Source organism: Camelina sativa, chromosome 12, assembly GCF_000633955.1.
Source record: "Camelina sativa cultivar DH55 chromosome 12, Cs, whole genome shotgun sequence".
Taxonomy (NCBI): domain Eukaryota; kingdom Viridiplantae; phylum Streptophyta; class Magnoliopsida; order Brassicales; family Brassicaceae; genus Camelina; species Camelina sativa.
In genome coordinates this window covers 7,597,036-7,620,014 of record NC_025696.1, presented here as the reverse complement: position 1 = coordinate 7,620,014, position 22,979 = coordinate 7,597,036, and the positions used below count along the sequence as shown (strand labels likewise).

General features: G+C 35.3%; 3 protein-coding genes, 1 long non-coding RNA gene and 1 pseudogene across 5 annotated transcripts; 3 read left to right on the top strand and 2 right to left on the bottom strand.

Moving 5' to 3' along the window:
* On the top strand, positions 1,137 to 1,802 carry LOC104733276 (zinc finger CCCH domain-containing protein 61-like). Its single transcript, XM_010452865.2, has one exon. The coding sequence runs from the start codon at positions 1,137 to 1,139 to the stop codon at positions 1,800 to 1,802; it is 666 nt and encodes a 221-aa protein (XP_010451167.1).
* On the top strand, positions 10,356 to 22,791 carry LOC104730740 (heat shock protein 90-2-like). Of its 2 annotated transcripts, XM_010449943.2 has the most exons (4): positions 10,356 to 10,656; positions 11,170 to 11,311; positions 11,410 to 13,277; positions 22,567 to 22,791. In XM_010449943.2, the coding sequence occupies exons 1-3, from the start codon at positions 10,531 to 10,533 to the stop codon at positions 13,245 to 13,247; spliced, it is 2,106 nt and encodes a 701-aa protein (XP_010448245.1). In that variant the 5' UTR covers positions 10,356 to 10,530; the 3' UTR covers positions 13,248 to 13,277; positions 22,567 to 22,791. The 2 variants fall into 2 exon arrangements, with proteins under 2 accessions (XP_010448245.1, XP_010448246.1); XM_010449944.2 differs by lacking the exon at positions 22,567 to 22,791 and having other exon boundaries at positions 11,410 to 13,462.
* Positions 13,473 to 15,923, bottom strand: LOC104733275 (annotated as a pseudogene).
* On the bottom strand, positions 18,892 to 19,653 carry LOC104730741. Its single transcript, XR_002034546.1, has 3 exons — positions 19,537 to 19,653; positions 19,109 to 19,244; positions 18,892 to 18,984 (listed from the first exon to the last, which is right to left on the bottom strand). It is a non-coding gene; the product is annotated as an uncharacterized LOC104730741 (long non-coding RNA).
* On the top strand, positions 19,888 to 22,542 carry LOC104730742 (heat shock protein 90-2-like). Its single transcript, XM_010449946.2, has 3 exons — positions 19,888 to 20,109; positions 20,462 to 20,603; positions 20,699 to 22,542. Exons 1-3 carry the CDS (start codon positions 19,984 to 19,986, stop codon positions 22,534 to 22,536), a joined length of 2,106 nt encoding a protein of 701 aa, XP_010448248.1. The 5' UTR covers positions 19,888 to 19,983; the 3' UTR covers positions 22,537 to 22,542.

The window sequence follows — 22,979 nt, the reverse complement described above, 5'->3', positions numbered from 1 at the left end:
AAAAAAAATATTACTTTCAAATGGTAAAAAAATTGTAGAATATCACATTCCTCCTCATTCTTTTTCTAAATTGTGGTTACCAATTGAAGCCTAAAATGGTAAACTTGAATAAAATGAAACTAGATAGCTTAGATTCATGTTTATGATAATCTTGAATATGGAAGTATTTAGCTTAAAAACAAAAATGAACCAAAGAAGCACTTAGCTTAGAAATAGGAACGGAACTGATCGTTAGATTATTGTGACTCTAATACCATGATAGAATGTGATGAGAGTTTAGGAATGAAAGAATTAATATTTACTCTCATGAGAATAAATATACATAGAAATACATTTATATAGGGAATGAATTAACATAATTATCTAACTAATAGAATATCTTCTTTGATCATTAGGATCTTCTAGATCCTTCAATAACTTTTTTGATATTGATTCAAACATGTCATTTTACTTTGGATATATCATCTTACCTTTGATGTTTATGTTTACCCCCAATGGTTATCTTCCGAATGGATCAAACGTAGAAGAGGCTGAGGGGAATCACCCGTAAATTGCCATCATAATTTCAAGCTTCTCTTACACAACTTTTTACTTAATTGTGACCATGAACTTGCATGGTCTTGCTTAAGTTTTTGCGTGTTTGCTTCACGTTTCTTTGTAACTCTAAGCATAACCATTCAGAATAGAACAGAGAACAAATGATTCTTATATACTCTGCTATGTTAATTGTCAATGCCCTCCCAGTTTAACTACTCTTTAATATTTCATCAGTTTACTTTTTTTTTTTTGTCAACCCATTTCAAAATTATAAATTTAAATTAGGTATGTCATATATAAAACATCTTGATATTTATATCTATTAAAAATATTTTTGTATATTTAAATTTATAAATTTTTTAATTTTACCACAGATTAATTATTTTCATTAAAAATTAAATATTTAATAGTTTTTTAATCATTGTGTTATTAAGCAAAATATCCTATAAAGCTGAATAAAACCACGTCCAAGGTCTTGATATTTGTTTGTCAACAACTAATATAAAACGCCTTAACTTTTTAAAACCCAAAACTAGTAGACAAACGAAGTGTATATATACAAAAAATTCTCTCAATCTCTCATCTTTCGCCACGTAGACATGGACGTCGGCCACATCAATAGACCAACGGTGGATATCCTGCCGAGAAAGCTTCTCTCCTCCGCCAAGTCTCCGTCGTCGGTTTCAAGTCCCCTTCGCGACTATAAAGACCAAAGAGACTATTCTTACGACTCTGACTCGGAAGATCCTTACGCCGGGGACCATTTTAGGATGTACGAATTCAAGATCCGACGGTGCACACGTAGCCGTAGCCATGATTGGACTGACTGTCCTTTCTCTCATCCTGGTGAAAAGGCTCGTCGTCGTGACCCTCGCCGGTTTCACTACATCGGCGAAGTATGCCCTGAGTATAGTCGCCAAGGCGGCGGTGATTGTAGCCGTGGTGACCAATGCGGCTTTGCGCATGGTGTTTTTGAGTGTTGGCTTCACCCTAGTCGTTACCGTACGGAAGCTTGCAAAGACGGTAAGCATTGTAAGAGAAAAGTATGTTTCTTTGCTCATTCTCCACGTCAGCTTAGAATTCTTCNTCGTGACCCTCGCCGGTTTCACTACATCGGCGAAGTATGCCCTGAGTATAGTCGCCAAGGCGGCGGTGATTGTAGCCGTGGTGACCAATGCGGCTTTGCGCATGGTGTTTTTGAGTGTTGGCTTCACCCTAGTCGTTACCGTACGGAAGCTTGCAAAGCTCTCTTAAGTTTAACATGAAAGCTCTCTCACCTATGAACGAAATATCCATTTGCACGCCGACAGACATAGTTTAGTTCGACCAGGTCACCTTCACGAGCCTCTGGTCCTTCCCCTTCAATAATCTCTGAGAAAAGAAGTTCTAACAGTAAGAAATCAAAAACTAACAAATAGCAAGCCTTTGGATGATGTTTCACCGTAATCCATAACTATTATCATTCTTGAGAGAAAGAATAGTATGTACCTAAAAGTCGGTCATTTTAAACACCATGTTTGTCCAACGGATCCATTTCCATACACAACATTTTTTAATGGATTATATATATAATATTTAAAACTTAAAACCAAATCTTAAACTTTATAAAGTAGGGGTCTATTTTTGCAATAACAAATAGACAAAATTTAAAAATTGAGATCAAACCTTAAACTTTTTGAAAATGAGCCTATATTTGCAATAGTTTTTTTTCGGACCTAATTGTGTTACAAAAAAAAAATTGAGACCCACTATAAAACTTCATAAAGTAGGGCCTATTTTTGTAATAAGAAATAGACAAAGATTAAAAATTGAGATCAAATCTTAAACTTTTTGAAAATGGAGCTATATTTGCAATAGTTTTCTTTTATTGGGACCTAATTGTGCTACAAATAAAAAATCAAAAAAAATCTGAGACCCAATATAAAACATTATAAAGTAGGGGCCTATTTTTGCAATAAGAAATTGACAAAATTTAAAAATTGAGATCAAATCTTAAACTTTTTGAAAATGGGGCTATATTTGCAATAATTTCTTTTTTTTTGGGCTATCATCAACAAAGATCCGCCTACAATGCTACAAAACATATATCGAATTTAGTTCATTAAATAGTTTTTTTTTCTTTAAAATGAATCTTGATGAAGTTTCAAGATGTAAATCGCTGAAGATAGGAGAGTAAAGGTTTATAAGAAGACAGGTCCTCTGTTTTCTATAAACTATGATTGCAAATGATGCGCTACGCCTTTTACAACTTCAATGTTACCTCGTTTCTTTGCCGATCACCAGCACTGCTGAGTTTCTTAAACACCTCATAGAGAGCCACTAGCTCGTTTTGATCCATAAAACATCCCGTAGGGTTGGAAGAAGCTGAACTCCTTGTTGAATCCATCTCAATTTCGGAAAGACTTAGCGAATAAAGAGAGAACAAATCGATGGACCAAAGATAAAAAATGGAGATTGTTAACGCTCACCTATTCAGATATTTGAGAGAGGGAAACATATATAATAGGAATGAGTAGTTGATTCCTCAAGTAAATGTATTTATGTACAATTAGAGAATAGAGAGTACCACACCTGTTCAATAACCTTGCTAAATTACATTGTCAAAATCTTGAAAATGTTGGAGAGAGATTCAAACAAATAAACATGATACATAATCAGAAAACAAACACAATTCCCAAATAGTCTCCTCTGCTAGTATGCTATTGGTTTTTCTCAGGAATCTTTCACCTACGAGTGGAACACAAAGCTCGAAGATGTTGTTGTGATATCCCCGCACGCAATGTAAAAATATATGTAACTAGATTAGGACCCGCGGTATACTACGGGGTAAATTATTTATAATTAAAATAGTTGTATTTATTGGTTAAATAATTGTATAATAATTGTTAATTTTATAGTTTAAACCATATAATATCGTAATATAATTTATTTTTTATATAATATTTATTTAATTAATTTAATTAGATATGTCTATTCTCTGATACTAATAGTGTTAACAAAATAATGAAATGATACTTTATCCGTGTAACACCCAAATAATGATATTTTCAATTTATATAAATATCGACAAAACTCATCCCACTATATAACCCCGTCCCGAGATATTTTAACTGGCACTATATCATCTTAATTTTTAATATTTATTGTTTTGTATTATAAATATTAGATTAAGTTGATATGTTATTTATTAAGATTGTAACCATTTACATTTTATAAGATTGACGCTTTTTATAAAGTTTGCATATTTATAATACTTTTAATTCTTAAAACGGTTGATTATTTCTCTTATTTGAAGTTTCATAAAAGTTTAAATATATTATTAATATTTTAAAGGTCTTTTAACTTTTTTAAAAGTTGAAATATTTATAATATTTAAACTTTTTATAAAGTTTAAATATTTATAATATTTGAAACTTCATAAACTTTTAAATATTATTAATATTTTATAAAATTTAACTTTCTAAAAATAGAAATATTTATATGTTTTATAAAATATAAATATTTATAATATTTAACTTTTTAAAAATATTTAAAATAAAGAATCGGAATAAACTATATAAAAGCTTTTTAATTTTGAATGCCAGATAAATTAACTTTTCTACTCATTTGTATTCTGTATCATTTTGGTCTCTTTTATATGACTCTGAACTATTGCCAATTTTTTAGGCGATGTGGATTATTGTACCCGTATTTTTTTTGATTCATCTATTGAGTAATATATGTCCGTTTTAAAAAAAATTATTACATCATATGCAAAAAAACCATAATTTTTATTAACTAAATGTATTATAGAATAATTCAAGAGAATTTAAATATAAATTCAAATAAAAATGAAAAAAAAATCATATATTTATGTTTAAATGAGGTAGACAGATTTTCTTATTTTTAAAAATCTTACCTATAATCAATTTTAAAAATTTTGGTAACTAATATTAAATTCAATGCATTAAATGCAAAAACTTTCCAAACAGTATTTTTGAGCAAAAACTACTAGTATAGATTTACTGTATATGATTCAAGTACATTTATTTTTCCTTTTTTTTTTTTTTTCCAGTTTTGATGGGAGAAGGATCTAGAATATAAATAAATATCCTTATTAGCCCATGTATGGATAGTACAATATTTCTCTTATTGGCGAAAACAAAAAGAAAGGGTTTGAAGTTCTTCGTTTTTTTTTTTACGCCGCACGCTATACCGCTTCTTTCACTAGATTATGATTTCTCTCTTCTCGTTGAATGGGTATGTATGTTTGTAGTTTAAAAGGTATAGGAACTTATATCTAATCTTCTGTCTCTTGTCAGATACACAGACAGGATTAAAGATACATGGATAGTTATGAAGAAGAGCAGCGATCTCCTGAAACATTCCGTCGTGCCTTAGCGGATGAGAGTATGAAGAGGATGATAAAGCTCTATCGTGAGAAAAGGAAAAAGAAAAAGAAACAGCTCTATCTAAAAAGGAATGAGAAAAACAAGGGGCAAGGTTCATCGTCGAATTTCAATATACCCGATGATCCATTCACAGGAGATGCAGATGTTCAAGAGAGACAGGTTAGACAGCTCTTCACTTCTTTCCATGATTTTAATTCAGAATCAGGTTGCAAACTTTGCGTTTACTCCTTTTTTTTTCTTTTTCTTTTTGTGTGTAGGCAGAGGAAGGGATTCAAGCTTCTCTGATACAACTTTTTATTTAATTGTGACTATGAACTTGCATTGTCTTGCTTAGTGTTTGCGTGTGTGTTTGCTTCACGTGTTTCTTTGTAAACCCAAGCAAAACCATTCTCAACAGAGAACAAAGGATTCTTATATGCTCTGCTATGTTAAGTGTCAATGTCGTGCCAGTTTAACTACTCTTTAACATTTCATCAGTTTACTAAATCTCTGGACATCTCGAATAATATTCCATTACCACAGCCCACAAAGTCTCCTCCATGGCTTCTCTCTCTAGCTCCATTAGCTAACTATTTTTTGTTCGGTTGGTTCGATCAAATCGGTGGTCTATCATCAGTTTGCTCTTTGAATGTTTTAGCTACTAAAATACTTCATATCATAATATCTTTCACACGTCTAATCTTAAACAAAATGTTAGGTGAAATAAATGAAGAAAACTAATGAACAAAGTTCCCGGTAACTACTAATGAACTTTCATAGATTATATGTAGTATGTGAACATCGCATAATTTGTTACAGATGGTTTCTTGGATTAAATTTTGAAGATCAGAGACGTACAGTCAATCTTGTGTTCTACAGAAGCACATGGATGAAAGACAGAGAGAGCACGGGAAAATTCCTCAAACCCCAGTATTCCATTATGCTACTTTGTGTCTAATATATCGAGTACCTGTAATTGGTAGTGTCAATACACTTTGAAAAACTTCCTGAACCACAATTACAACAGAACACATCAAGGAAAATCAGAAAAGGCTTGTCTAAAAGAAGTAGCAATATGTTTGATTCGTGAGTGGCATAACAGACATATATATGATTCCTACATACCTTGTTAATTAGCCCATCGTCAATCACAGCACTGCTGTCTGCTGATTCTCTTAAACAGCTCATAGAGAGCCTCTATCTCACTCACGCTAACTGCACCCAAACGATTCAATGATCATGCAAGATTTGCATTCATCTTAAACAGGGAGCATCAACTAGAGAAAATAGCATGCCTTGAAATGTAGTCATCTATTAGCTCATCAGAACCAACAATGTTGCAAAACAGTTGAAGAAGATTTGACAAAAGCAAACAAGATTCATCATTTTCAGATATGAAGTAAGCAGAAAAGAGATGATCGTAGCTTTATGCATTAATCTTAAAGTCCAGATTAACCGATGTATTAAAAACATCATACTCATTTAAGCAAGTAGTATAATAATTTAAGCAAGAACACAAAACCCCAAATCTAAGAAACAGCCCAAGAAGAATACATGAGCAAGATCCGAGTACGTACCTCCTCGGGGAATTGTTTCAATGTCTCATTTATGCACCCTAATGGAGTTAATAGTGCTCTGCGCTTCCCTAGATCCGCAAAAGGACGTTATGTGTGTCATTAGAAACAGGAAATTCATTGGAAACACAAGAATCTTGTTTGTGGTTTATTATCCGTTTTTAATTAATACTAGATATTCACCACCGCGGGCTATTTTTCATAAAAAATATATAATTTGTTTTATAGATTAACTATATATAATTAATGTTTAATTTGTATATGTTTTTAAATGTACAACCTTACAAATATAGATATATTAGTTAGTATAAAAATTAGAAAGTATTTTGTTTGAGGTTTATTGTTTTATATTATTGTATAAGTGTATAACATACAATTAAATAAGTAGTGATTTATAGAAGAAATATAATGTGTGTCTTTTTATTTATTTACAGATAGTAGTATTTTTATTATTTTAAATTGTTTAGATATATGTACAGGATAATTTTGTATTGTAGTTTTGTATGTTTTATATAAAAAGAATCAATTAACTTTAGTATATATAGTTTTGTTGTGAAATGCAAATAAAAGTTGTTAACAGTTATTTGTTAGGATTGACATGAATTCTACATTGTTTTTCTTTTAATAACCTTTTTGTGTATATAATTTGTTTAGAAAATGTTTCTATGAAGAAAATATTGTTTTGTAAAATTAAAAACTTAATATTAATTAAATTTATTATAAACTTAATATTTAATGTTAAAGGGAGTGATTCCTATTGTTTTGGAAATTTTATTAGGATGAGAAATCTTGTTTCCAAAAATTGAAATTTAATATTAATTAATTAAATTAAAAACAAATTAATTATACTAAATAAAAGTAGGAGCTATAAGCTTCTAAGGCTGTCCACCTAAGCTTTAAAACAACTAATAGGGATTCAACATGTCACTAATTAACATTTTTAGAAATTTGCAGAATTTTATATATTAAGAATTATTTTAAACAACCTATCAGGATTTGACATGTCATTCATTAATATTTTCTAAATTTCCAAAATTTTTAAGAAAAAGGAAAATTTTAAATTTATGGAAATAAAAAAAACTATGTACAATATCCCACATTGGCTAGAAAATTTTTAGACAATGGTTCAAACCAGTATAAATAAGATTAATATGCTTCCAACAACGAATGAGCAGGAAAGCTTGATTTATCAGGCATCCAAGTTAAAAAGTTTTATTCGGTTTGATCCTGTTTTTTATTTGATCAAACTAAAACTTTAAAAAGTTTTTAAAAAATATTATAATATTTAATTTTAAATTTTTTAAATATTATAAATATTGAAAATTTTAAAATCTCTTAGCTTTTAAATTTTTTTTAAATTTTATAATTTTAATAGTTTGAAATATTATAAATATTGAAACTTCTAAAAGTTTTAGCTTTAAACAGGTTTCGAAATATTTTTATTTGCTTGATTTATGCTTATTTATCAGGTTTCCAAATTTAAAAGTTATTTGATTTTTTTTTTTTTTTTTTAACATCTTACTTTACTTTATTAATTGAATCAGAGATTACATATTTGTTTGTAAAGCATACAGATACAACCAAAACATGATTAAACCTAAGATGAAGAAAATCCAACTGAACAAGTGAAGAAACCGCCGCTTCCTTTTGTAAGTCTTACACGCTAATAGATTATCAAATCTATTATCTTCCTTCTTCGTCTTCTTCTTCAATCCGCTATGATCGTCTCGTTTGGCTATCGTTCTTTTGACGAAACTCCATTTAACTTTAAAACGATCAATGGTAGCGATCCATCCGTTACATCGCTTCCCAACAAAACATCTCAAGGAGATGACATCTTTCTTGGTTATAGCTAATACCCATAATTGTTTTGCGTCTCCAATTCTCCGCACCGATTCTTCTCTTCTTCGAATGCTTAGTATTCCCGGATCCCAAATTTGTCGACCAATGCACCACTCGAATCGAGATTTATCGAACGTTGTGGTTATCACATCATGAAAGGCTTCGTTATCACAATATGCCTTTGGAATCACTTGTAATTGCTCATCACACAGAATCGTTGGTCCTAGTGTGGGAATATCAAACGAACGGTGGTTGATTCCAGTGGGAATCCTTACATTGTCGCAGAAGAACATAACAGCCATCACCCAAATGGTGAGGAATAACCTTTCTCTCGCCGACACCAACGCTCGGGAAAACTTTTCGCATCCATTGGGAAGACAGGAGAAGAATAAACAAATCGAAGTAAACCGCCTTCGAAACCTTAAAAACACCGTGAGGAATACAAATAAAGTAGTTAAGAATTTTAGAGAGAAACCGTTGAGAATTGAAGTCATAGGATCACGGGGAGATATGAGCGGCCACTGTAGGGGAAATGCCATGATCATCTTCCGATCACCCTAAAAACGGTTGTGAACTAAAAAAACAAATACACGAAATAAAGTACAAAAGAAAGGATAAGCATAGAGAAGAAGTAGTACGGCCGACGCCAGAGTCGACGCCGGCCGGAGAATACAACGGAGAAGTTTAGGTTCTATGAACAGTCGCCTTCTTCGTCGCCTTGGGGAGAGGGGGAAGAGAGATTCTTCTTCTTTGTTATTTGATTTATTTTAAATTAATTTTTTAAAAGGTTTAAATATTTTTTATAGAATGTTTAGAAATATTATAAATACCTCCATAAAAATGTTAAAATATTATAACTATTTAAACTCTATAAAAAGTAAAAGTTTCATTAATATTTAACTCTAAAAAAAATGTTACAGATAATTAAAATACATCTAAAGTTTGAAATATTTTAAATATTTAATCTCTTTTAAAAGTTTAAATGTTTAAGAATTACTAAATATTATATGTCAAATTTTTTAATATCTTGAAAATATCTTACTTATCTCCGTTTGTGCTTTATATATATCTCTTATGAGCTGTAAAACATGTTTTTGTGTATAACTTTATAGATGATTTGATACTTTTACAGTAAAATTTTTATTTTTAAGTCTAAGAAAGAAAGATTGACGTCGCAAGACATTGATTTGATGTTATTTAAGTTTAAAGAAGAAGGATCGACGAAAAGCACAAATATTGTTTTTACTATACATGAGTTCATATTACTTTCTCTGCAAGTAAGGATTTTGGTTTGAGAAATATATGGATGAAATTATCAATAATTGGGTGCATGTGTTGACTATGCTAGTTTTCATGAATTGCACAATTTTTATGAGAAAAAATGATTTTAGTCTTGGAGTTTGATGGGTTAACAAGTTGGGTGGTAGTCTAAAAAAAAAAGGTTTTTTTCAGTGAAAGAATGTGAAAAAGTTGACGAGGAAGCACAAGAAGAAGAGTATAACAAAGAACTGGACGGTAAAAGTAACGATGTGAGGTCACCAGTTTGATCCGCCTCGCCTGGACGTCGAGTTAGATTCATGATTTTTTTATCAGATTTGATTTTAAAACACAATTGATTTTTATATTTTTAAAAATTATGTATATGAAATTTAATTTTTTTCCTTAATAGTAATTTAAAGTTTTGTGTAAAATAATATTTCATTACCGTCATCAATCATATATAATTTTTATCAAAATAAATCAAATAAACCCCCTAGTAATTAATAATAATAGCATGATTATAAATATATTCCTCAGGATTTATTTGCTAAATATTTAAAAAAATGTATATATAGATATGGGCCATGATTGGATGGGCTGTATGTAAAGCTGTCGTGTCAAGCAGTTAGTCAATATATGGGCCATGATTGGATGGGCTGTATGTAAAGCTGAGTGCAAGATGAATGTACGGTGGGACTTACTTGGTTGAGTGAGGCTTTACATTTATTTTTACTTTTTTTCTTTTTTCCTTTTTCTTTTTGTTATTTTTCCAGCTTTGATGGGAGAAGGATCTAGAAACTCCCAATTAAGTTAGCCACTATATAAAACCTGTTCTTCATTCAGTAAGCAGCCAGAAAAATCCTAAAGTTTCGTCTTCCTCGGTGGTTCTGTTCTCAAAGCTTTTGAAAAAGCAAACCCTAAAACTCTCAGTTCTTAGAGATCGAGAGATGTCGTCGGACACAGAGACGTTTGCCTTCCAGGCTGAGATCAATCAGCTTCTCTCCCTTATCATCAACACTTTCTACAGCAACAAGGAGATCTTCCTTCGTGAGCTCATCAGTAACTCTTCCGATGTGCGTCCCTCTTTCCCTACTCTCTTTAGGTTTACTAATTAAGTTTCTTTGATGTGGAATGGTGAATCTTATATTATTTAGGGTTTGGTTACGAAGAGGATTTTAGGGTTATTAATCCGTTGAAATTTAGGTAGATTGTTGATTATTAGGTTATTTGTTCGGTCTATCTATGCTTGGTTTGGTTGCTTTACGATTTCACTAGATGAAGTAGATACGAAGATTATTTTAGGGTTATTAATCTGTTGAAATTAAGGTAGATTGTTGATCATTAGTTTATTTATTTGGTCGATCTATATATATGCTTGGTTGAAGCCCTAATCTAGGGTTTTAGGTTTTGCTAATTGAGATTAGGAATTGTTTTTGGGTTTTAAAACCTCATCTTATGTGGGATGGAGTCTTGAGCTGCTAAGATTTTGTTTGTGTGTGTTTTTTGATCTGATCTTTTTATTTATGTTTTTGATTTTCCCACATAAAGAATGAACTAACGATCTCTTGTTTGTTTGTGGTGAATAGGCTTTGGACAAGATTAGATTCGAGTCTTTGACTGATAAGAGCAAGCTCGATGGTCAGCCAGAACTCTTCATTCACATCATCCCCGATAAGACCAACAACACCTTGACCATCATCGACAGTGGTGTTGGCATGACCAAGGCTGGTATGTTTTCTCTTGGATGAATGATTTATTATTCTTTCTTTGTTTCCCTCAGTATATACTTATGCTGATGTGCGTTTACCTTTTTCCTTTGTGTACAGATTTGGTCAACAACCTGGGTACAATTGCCAGGTCTGGAACCAAGGAGTTCATGGAGGCTTTGGCTGCTGGTGCTGATGTCAGCATGATTGGTCAGTTTGGTGTTGGTTTCTACTCGGCTTACTTGGTTGCTGATAAGGTTGTTGTCGTCACCAAGCACAATGATGATGAGCAGTATGTGTGGGAGTCCCAGGCTGGAGGATCCTTCACCGTTACCAGGGATACCTCTGGTGAGGTCCTTGGTAGGGGTACCAAGATGACCCTTTACCTCAAGGAAGACCAGTTGGAGTACCTTGAAGAGCGCCGTCTTAAGGATTTGGTCAAGAAGCACTCTGAGTTCATCAGCTACCCGATCTCTCTCTGGGTTGAGAAGACCATCGAGAAGGAGATCTCTGATGATGAAGAAGAGGAAGAGAAGAAAGACGAGGAAGGAAAGGTTGAGGAAGTAGATGAGGAGAAAGAAAAGGAGGAGAAGAAAAAGAAGAAGATCAAGGAGGTGTCTCACGAGTTTGATCTCATGAACAAGCAGAAGCCTATCTGGATGAGGAAACCCGAGGAGATCAACAAGGAGGAATATGCTGCCTTCTACAAGAGTCTCAGCAATGACTGGGAGGAGCATTTGGCTGTCAAGCACTTCTCTGTTGAGGGACAGCTTGAATTCAAGGCTGTTCTCTTTGTTCCCAAGAGGGCCCCATTCGACCTCTTTGACACCAAGAAGAAGCCCAACAACATCAAGCTTTACGTCCGCCGTGTCTTCATCATGGACAACTGTGAGGAGATCATTCCCGAATACCTTGGATTTGTGAAAGGTATTGTTGACTCAGAGGACCTTCCTCTCAACATCTCCAGAGAAACTCTTCAGCAGAACAAGATCCTCAAGGTCATCCGCAAGAACCTGGTGAAGAAGTGCATCGAGCTCTTCTTTGAGATTGCTGAGAACAAGGAAGACTACAACAAGTTTTATGAGGCTTTCTCCAAGAACTTGAAGTTGGGTATCCACGAGGACTCTCAGAACAGGACCAAGATTGCTGAGTTGCTCCGTTACCACTCCACCAAGAGCGGAGACGAGTTGACCAGTCTTAAGGACTACGTGACCAGGATGAAGGAAGGACAGAATGACATCTACTACATCACTGGTGAGAGCAAGAAGGCTGTTGAGAACTCTCCCTTCCTTGAGAAGCTAAAGAAGAAGGGATACGAGGTCATTTACATGGTTGACGCCATTGATGAGTACGCCATTGGTCAGCTCAAGGAGTTTGAGGGAAAGAAACTGGTCTCTGCCACCAAGGAAGGTTTGAAGCTTGAGGAAACAGAGGACGAGAAGAAAAAGAAGGAAGAACTCAAGGAGAAGTTCGAGGGTCTGTGCAAGGTGATGAAGGATGTATTGGGGGACAAGGTTGAGAAGGTCATCGTCTCTGACCGTGTTGTCGACTCACCCTGCTGTCTTGTCACTGGGGAGTACGGCTGGACCGCGAACATGGAGAGAATCATGAAGGCTCAGGCCTTGAGAGACAGCAGCATGGCTGGGTACATGTCTAGCAAGAAGACAATGGAAATCAACCCAGAGAACTCGATCATGGATGAGTTGAGGAAGAGAGCGGATGCAGACAAGAATGACAAGTCTGTCAAGGATCTCGTCCTTCTCCTCTTTGAGACTGCTCTTCTCACCTCTGGTTTCAGCCTTGATGAGCCCAACACCTTCGGAAGCAGAATCCACAGGATGCTTAAGCTCGGACTCAGCATTGACGATGATGCAGGTGAGACTGAAGCTGATGCTGACATGCCACCACTTGAAGATGACGCTGAAGCTGAAGGAAGCAAGATGGAAGAGGTCGACTAAGTCCCCGGATAGTAATAGTAGTAGTTGAAACTGGCTTCGTTCTCTCTCTATTTCTCTATCATCAGCTCTCTCTTGGGTTTTTTTTTGACTAGTATTTTCTTTTCTGGTTTCTCTGTCTCCTGAACTTTGTTTTATTACGACTCTTTATCATGTCTCGAACAAACGGACTTCGATTGTTGTTCGATTCGATCAAACCGGTGGTTTCAGTTTTGATATCTTGTTTTACTCCCTAATCTCTGGACTTATTGTACAATTCATAGTACTTGAAAATGGATCATTTGGTGCTAAAGCCCGCTCTCTTTTCTCTATTATCAGTGTGCTCTTTGGATGTTGAGATTAGTAGTATACATATTTGTTTTTCCTTTTTTTTCCTTCACACAAGCAACAAACAAAACATTGAAAATGTTCAGAGAGATTGACACAAATAAACACCCATACATAATCAGAAAACAAACACAATTGGCAAACTGTGTCCTCTGCTAATATATATGCCATTGTTTTTCTCAGGTATCTTCCACCTCGGAGTGGAACACAAAGCTCGGCATTGTAGTCGTGATATCCCTGTAACGCAATATGAGAGATTGGTGTTAACAATACTGTGATGCAGATATACTGGAAGATGCATTGGTTTAAAAACTCACTTGAGATACTGCAGAGTCATGTTCTTCAGAAGAGAAGGATGCCTAAGAACAAGGCTCCTCCACTCTTCCTTATCGATCCTCCCATCGTGTTTTGTGTCAGCTTCCTCAAATGTCTGCCACATTAACTCAAAAATCACTCCTCACTTCACAGTTCACACTCAGCTGCTTACACACATTACAGTGGAAACCAAAAAAAAATAGTAAAAAGGAAAGCCCACCTTGTCGATGATACTTTCTATAATCTCATCTCTAAGGTTAATGCCGGAATCAGCAAGAGTAGCGACCATCATTTGCTTCATCTCCTGCCTCTCGATGAAACCTTGCTGCTTCAGATCATGTAGCTCAAATGAAACTGCCAAATAATATTCCAAGTAACCATTAACAAACTTTTCATGGATTATATATAATATAGCATTTGAATGTGAGATAATGTTTTGTTAGAGATGGTTTCTTGGATCAAGTTTTTGAGATCAGAGATGTACCGTCAATTTTATCATCTACAGAAGCATCTGGATGAAAGACGGAGAGAGCTCGTGCAAATATAACATACATACCCTATCTGCAAACAAACTCTCTTTTTTGTCTGTCTGGAGTATGGCTACTTGAAACTCTTCCTGATACAAATTACAACAGGACGCATTATGAAAAAATATGAAAGACTGTTCTGTTCAAAAGAAGTAGCAAACAAGCGTGCTTGGCAAGAGAGTCATATAATCCCTAGATACCTTGTTTATTTCACCACCGTGTGTCGCTAAGCCTTTCACAACGTCTCCCTGAAAAAAATGAAAACACAGGTTTATATGCATACATACAGTGTGGTTGGCAAGAAAGTTACATATACAATTTCAACGTACCTCATTTCTTTGCCGATCAGCACCGCTGAGTTTCTTAAACACCTCATAGAGAGCCTCTAACTCGTTTTGATCCGTAAAGCATCCCATAGAATTGGACGAAGCTCGGAAAGACTTAGCAATAAAAGAGAGAACAAATCGAAGGAGCGAATATCAAAAATAGAGATTGTCAACGAACGCTCTGATACCTATTCAGTTCTTTGAGAGAGGGAAACATATATAATAGGAAAGAGGAAAGAGTAGTTTATTTCACAAGTAAACGTGTTTATGCACAGCTCACAACTAGAGATTACTACAGTACAATCGTAACTAACCTTGCTTAATTACTTTGTCAACTCTAACCAAAAAGTCAACCACCTAAAAGACTAACCAATCCGATAGTTGTAAATATTGCATCCGGTCCGATCAAACTGGTGGTTTCAGTTTTGATATCAAGATTGATTTCTGAGTTCAGGATTCAGATTAGAGCTTACCAGATCATTGATGTTGAGTTCTCTCTCTTTTCTCTATCATCAGTTTGCTCTTTCAATGTTTTTTTGACTTAATAGTAGGAATCATATCTCAACATAAGTAGTATATATATATGACTCTACAGATGCAAGGAGAAAAAACATCAACTAAAATAAGAAGCAGAACAACAAATACAGATTTGTTTTGTTTTCTTTCTTTTCACAGAAGTAACAACAAAATCTTGAAAGTGTTCAGAGAGAGTCAAACAAATAAACATGATACATAATCAGAAAACAATCGCAATTCTCAAACAGTTTGATCTGCTAATATGCTATTTCTTTTTTATCAGATATCTTCCACCTCCGAGTGCAACAGAAAGCTCGGAAATGTAGTCGTGATATCTCTGTACACAATAAGAGAGATCAATGTGAACAATACTGTGATTTAGAAACATTGGCAAAATGCATTGGTTCAGGAACTCACTTGAGATACTGGAGAATGATGTTTTTTAGAAGAGAAGGATGCCTAAGAACAAGGGTCCTCCACTCTTCCTTATCGGTCTTCCCGTCCTGTTTTGTGTCAGCCTCCTCAAATGTGTCTGCCAAAGAAGAAACTCAGAAATCATTCTTTACTTTTTTTTGCGACTGCAATCACGAGTTGACCTTGTCGATTATACTCTCTATGATTTCGTCTGACAGGTTCATGCCGGACTCAGCAAGAGTAGCCACCACCATTTGCTTTTACCTCCTACCTCTCGATGAAACCTTGCTGCTTAAGATCATATACCTGAAACGAAACTGCAGAACAATGTTCCCGGTAACTACTAATGAACTTTCATGGATTCTATGTAGAGGCTTGCTTTAGTGGAGGACAAAGACAGGTATAAAGACATTAAGAGCTACGTGGTTTTGATTCCTTTTAGTCTTTTGCTACCGCTTTGATATGCTTGTTTATCAACGTGTCAGAGAGTTGCCATAGCTCGATCTCTGTTGAAGAATGCCCCAATCTTGATTCTCGATGAGGTGAGAGACTCTTATTTTAATAATATCTCCTTTGCTAGAAGACTAGAAGCATATTCAATCAGTGTTCTATGCTACTTTCAGAACCATTTCTAATGCAATTCTAGAACGCAGAAAGAGCGAATTACTCTCAAGCACTCATCTAGTTGTACAGTTCAGAGAATCTGTTGGTCTCAACAGAACAAAAAAACTGGTACAAGGGGCAGAAATAGATTTAAGATAAAATGAGACTCTGCTTATATACTTCCTTTCTGCACTACATAAATGTAACTTGTAAACATACCAGCTACTACTACTACTCATTTAACCCAAAAAGCAAACCCAGCCTCTTGAGTGCCAACAAGTGAAGCATATGACCGTACAATTCCTTGGCGTTTTCCAGCAGACGCAGAGCAAAGTCGTCGTCGTTCGTCCGAGCGAGAGAGAAAAAAAAAACAAATAAAAATTGAACTGAATCCCAGAATAATTTCTTAGTCAACCGAACCGGACATAACCGGATTAATTTCCTCTGCGACCTAACCGGAGAAGAACCCAAGTTTTATCATCATCGGTCTCACTCACTCTAAAACCCAAACAAAACACGTTTATTGACTCGATTTGCTGCGAGTAAATTTAGTGCAAAGTCATAACTCATTCATTTATTTTTAAGCCAAAGCATAATAGGTGCAATGTCATTATATTTGATGATCTATATATCTTTATGGACTTTGTAGTTATAACATTTACAACATCATTATTTTTTATATTTTGTATTTGTTTTCTTCCGAGAAAGATTATATTTTATATAACAATTTGAATTAAAAAAAAAATAATAAACAGTATTTTCTAATCTTATATTTATATATATATATATAGAATAATTATCCATTTCATCTTAAAACCGAATAGTTACGTGACTATATTGAAAGCATTTTGTAACTTTCTTTTTAGCAGAAGATTCTGACATTATTAAATTTGCTCTACATGTTATCGAAGACATTCTCAAAGTCGGTATCTTGAACACAATGTATGTCCAACGGATCCATTTCCATACAAATCTAGATTCATCACTGCAGGAGGGGTCATGATGATAAAGTTACTTATTAACACCAACGCGCATAGGATTATCTTTTTGGTTTTGACAATCGTATATATAAAAGTAAGATTTCACTATTTCTTTATTTGTCAATTTGCTTTTTAATTTTTTAAAATATAATATTTCTTTTTAATTAAATTTAATATTCAACACATTTAATCATATACATAAATTCATACTTTAAATTCACTATTTACTACTAAATTGTAACTGAAATTACATAAATTGTTAATTGTCTATTGTTTTCCTCCATTCATTTTCAATTAGACACACTATCAATTATAATTATTATATTAAGTCTATTTAATTAAAGTTTTGTAATTTAATGATTTTTTTTTTTTGGCATCAAATGATTTTTCTTTATAAAAGAAGATTTGATATTCCATTTCCCATCCATTTGTACTACAAAGAGAAAATTATTAGAATTAAAGCTAGCAATATAATTTAAATTAAGTAGAATATAAAATAAATTAAAGATAAAATTAATCTTTAGAATTTTTTTAAAGCTTTTGATTGCACTTCATATGACTTTATAGGGAATATATTTAGTTTGTTACATAAATAATAATTTGGATTTTAATTATTTAACTATTTTGTTTATGTATTAGTTTATATGAACAACTTAAACTGAATTTTTGAATATCATAGTAAATATTCATTTTTATTATTTACAATATATTTGTTTTAATGGTCAATATATTTGTTAATTGTCAATGTCCTGCCAGTTTAACTAGTCTTTTAACATTCATCAGTTTACGAGATCTCTCCCTGGACATCTGAAAATATTCCACTACCACAAAAGATGTTGGATATAAATAAAGCCCACAAAGTCTCCTCCATGGCTTCTCTCTCTCTAGCTCCATTAACTTCCTATTTGTTGTTCGGTTGGTTCGATCAAATCGGTGCTCTTCAATTTCGATATCAAGATTACTACTTGGTCTATTTTCACAATATTAGATTACTTAAACGGATCGTTGGGGTTGAAGCTCCTTCTTCTCTATCATCAGGTTTGCTCTTTGAATGTTTTAGCTACTAAAAAGTACTTCAGATCATAATATCTTCCACACGTCTAATCTTGAACAAAATGTTATTAGTATATATACTACATATGCTAGGAGAAAACATAAGGTTCCTTTTTTTCCTCGCACAAGTCACAACAACGTCTTGAAATGTTCAGATAAATTGAAACAAATAGACATGATAAAGAGAGAAACAAACACAATTCCTCGGAAATGTAGTTGTGATATCCCTGTACGTAATATGAGAGAGATCAGTGTTAACAATACTCTGATTTAGAAACATTGGAAAAATGCATTGGTTCAGTCACTCACTTGAGATACTGGAGAGTCATGTTCTTTAGAAGAGAAGGATGCCTAAGAACAAGGATCCTCCACTCTTCCTTATCGATCCTCCCATCGTGCTTTTGTGTCAGCTTCCTCAAATGTCTGCCAAAGAAGAAACTCAGAAATAATTCTTCACTTTATTTGCAACTGTTCTCTTGAGTTGGTTATACTACAGTGGTCAGTGGAGCAAGAAAATAGTATCAAGCAGGGAAAGCAAGGAACCACACCTTGTCAATTATACTCTCGTCTGACAGGTTCATGCCGGACTCAGCAAGAGTAGCCACCACCATTTGTTTCACCTCCTGCCTTTCGATTAAAACCTTGCTGCTTAAGATCATATAGCTGAAACGAAATTGTTCTGCAGAACAATGTTCCCGGTAACTACTAATGAACTTTCATGGATTGTATGTAGTATGTGAACATCGCATAATAATTTGATATAGATGGTTTCTTGGATTAAATTTTGAAGATCAGAGACGTACAGTCAATCTTGTCTTCTATAGGAGTATTTCGATGAAAGACAGAGAGAGCACGGGAAAATTCCTCAAACCCCAGTATTCCATTATAAGATTTGCATTCGTCTTAACAACGGATCATCAACTAGAGAAAATAGCATGCCTAACAGAACAAAAAAAGAGGACATGGAAGCTGAAAGATATGGAAAAGAAGCTGAAAGCATACAAACTCATCATGGCCTGATTGAAATCATAAATCATTTTCACACAATGAACAACACACGATTATGATCTTGTTCAGATTGTCTTCAATGCAGAAGCTAAAATGATCATTGATGATTTAGATACATTCCCCAGCAATAGAAAAATCCAAATCTAAAGAGAGAGACTAAAAGAAGATGGCTCAAAGAAAGACCAAGAATCTAATAGGTAAGAGACTAGAAGATGACGATTACTCCAGGTCAAAGGTTTGAGGTTGAGGTCGTAACTGCAAAAGGAATCGTCTTTGTTTAGCGTCGGATCTAATAGGTGAGGATTGCCGTCTCCGGTGTACCGCCTGTTTCAGGTCTCTCAGTTTCTGGTGTGTTCCAATTTGGGCCTTTCTATTTTGTAACCATGTAGTCTTCTTGGCCCATCATCCAAAGCCCGTTTTACATTTATTTTTTATTTTTCCTTTTTTCCTTTTTCCTTTTTTTTCTTTTCTTTTTTTGTTCTTTTTCCAGTTTTGATGGAAGAAGGATCTAGAAACCCCCATAAGTTAGCCACTATATATAAAATCTATTCCTCCATCTTCATTCAATCAGCAGCCCTCTTAGCTCTTAGAAAATCGTAAGTTTCCGTCTTCCTCGGTGGTTCTGTTCTCAAATCGTTAAAAAAAAAAGCTCAGCTCTAGAGATCGAGAGATGTCGTCGGACACAGAGACGTTTGCCTTCCAGGCTGAGATCAATCAGCTTCTCTCCCTTATCATCAATACTTTCTACAGCAACAAGGAGATCTTCCTTCGTGAGCTCATCAGTAACTCTTCTGATGTAAGTCCCTCTTTCCCCTCTCTCTCTCTCTTTAGGTTTACTAATTAAGTTTCTTTGATGTGGAATGGTGAATCTTAATATCTAGGGTTTGGTTATGAGGATTTTAGGTTATTAATATGTTGAAATTAAGGTAGATTGTTGATTATTAGGTTATTTATTTGATCGATCTATATATTCTAGGTTTAGGTTTTTGAGATTAGGAATTGTTTGGGTTTTAAAACCTCATCTTATGTGGGATAGAGGCTTGAGCTGCTAAAGATTTTATTTGTGTGTCTTTTTGATCTGATCTCTTTTTTTTCCCCCACATAAAGAAGAACTAACAATCTCTTACTTGTTTGTTTGTGGTGAATAGGCTTTGGACAAGATTAGATTCGAGTCTTTGACTGATAAGAGCAAGCTCGATGGTCAGCCAGAACTCTTCATTCACATCATCCCGGACAAGACCAACAACACCTTGACCATTATCGACAGTGGTGTTGGCATGACCAAGGCTGGTTAGTTTTGTTTTGGGCACTAGATATATTCTCTTTTCTTTGTTTCCCTTAGTATATACTTATGCTGATGTGTGTTAACCTTTTCCTTTGTACAGATTTGGTCAACAACCTGGGTACAATTGCCAGGTCTGGCACCAAGGAGTTCATGGAGGCTTTGGCTGCTGGTGCTGATGTCAGCATGATTGGTCAGTTTGGTGTTGGATTCTACTCGGCTTACTTGGTTGCTGACAAGGTTGTTGTCGTCACCAAGCACAATGATGATGAGCAGTATGTGTGGGAGTCCCAGGCTGGAGGATCCTTCACCGTCACCAGGGATACCTCTGGTGAGGTTCTTGGTAGGGGTACCAAGATGACCCTTTACCTCAAGGAAGACCAGTTGGAGTACCTTGAAGAGCGCCGTCTTAAGGATTTGGTTAAGAAGCACTCTGAGTTCATCAGCTACCCCATCTCTCTTTGGGTTGAGAAGACCATCGAGAAGGAGATCTCTGATGATGAAGAAGAGGAAGAGAAGAAAGACGAGGAAGGAAAGGTTGAGGAAGTAGATGAGGAGAAAGAAAAGGAGGAGAAGAAAAAGAAGAAGATCAAGGAGGTGTCTCACGAGTTTGATCTCATGAACAAGCAGAAGCCTATCTGGATGAGGAAACCCGAGGAGATCAACAAGGAGGAATATGCTGCCTTCTACAAGAGTCTCAGCAATGACTGGGAGGAGCATTTGGCTGTCAAGCACTTCTCTGTTGAGGGACAGCTTGAATTCAAGGCTGTTCTCTTTGTTCCCAAGAGGGCCCCATTCGACCTCTTTGACACCAAGAAGAAGCCCAACAACATCAAGCTTTACGTCCGCCGTGTCTTCATCATGGACAACTGTGAGGAGATCATTCCCGAATACCTTGGATTTGTGAAAGGTATTGTTGACTCGGAGGATCTTCCCCTCAACATCTCGAGAGAAACTCTGCAGCAGAACAAGATCCTTAAGGTCATCCGCAAGAACTTGGTGAAGAAGTGCATCGAGCTCTTCTTTGAGATTGCTGAGAACAAGGAAGACTACAACAAGTTTTATGAGGCTTTCTCCAAGAACTTGAAGTTGGGTATCCACGAGGACTCTCAGAACAGGACCAAGATTGCTGAGTTGCTCCGTTACCACTCCACCAAGAGCGGAGATGAGTTGACCAGTCTTAAGGACTACGTGACCAGGATGAAGGAAGGACAGAATGACATCTACTACATCACTGGTGAGAGCAAGAAGGCTGTTGAGAACTCTCCCTTCCTTGAGAAGCTAAAGAAGAAGGGATACGAGGTCATTTACATGGTTGACGCCATTGATGAGTACGCCATTGGTCAGCTCAAGGAGTTTGAGGGAAAGAAACTGGTCTCTGCCACCAAGGAAGGTTTGAAGCTTGAGGAAACAGAGGACGAGAAGAAAAAGAAGGAAGAACTCAAGGAGAAGTTCGAGGGTCTGTGCAAGGTGATGAAGGATGTATTGGGGGACAAGGTTGAGAAGGTCATCGTCTCTGACCGTGTTGTCGACTCACCCTGCTGTCTTGTCACTGGGGAGTACGGCTGGACCGCGAACATGGAGAGAATTATGAAGGCTCAGGCCTTGAGAGACAGCAGCATGGCTGGGTACATGTCTAGCAAGAAGACAATGGAAATCAACCCAGAGAACTCGATCATGGATGAGTTGAGGAAGAGAGCGGATGCAGACAAGAATGACAAGTCTGTCAAGGATCTCGTCCTTCTCCTCTTTGAGACTGCTCTTCTCACCTCTGGTTTCAGCCTTGATGAGCCCAACACCTTCGGAAGCAGAATCCACAGGATGCTTAAGCTCGGACTCAGCATTGACGATGATGCAGGTGAGACTGAAGCTGATGCTGACATGCCACCACTTGAAGATGACGCTGAAGCTGAAGGAAGCAAGATGGAAGAGGTCGACTAAGTCCCCGGATAGTAATAGTAGTAGTTGAAACTGGCTTCGTTCTCTCTTTCTTTTTTTTTGGCAATCAGCTTCGTTCTCTCTTTCTTTCTCTATCATCAGCTCTCTTTTGGGTTTTTCTCTTTTCTGGTTTCTCGGTCTCCTGAACTTTTGTTTTATTACGACTCTTTATCATGTCTCCAACGAACAAGATTTCCTTTGAAATTCTACTTGTCTTATTGTTATGGTTCGATCAAACCGGTGGTTTCAGTTTTGATATCTTGTTTTACTTCTGACTCAGTTGACCAATTGCACAATTCATAGTACTTAAAAACGGATCATTGGTGCTAAAGCCCGCTCTTTGGATGTTTTAGCTATTATAATCCTTCGGTTCTCTTTCTTTCGCACGACTAATCTTGAAGAGAGATTAGCAGTATGCATATTTGTTTTCCTTTTGTTTTCTTTCA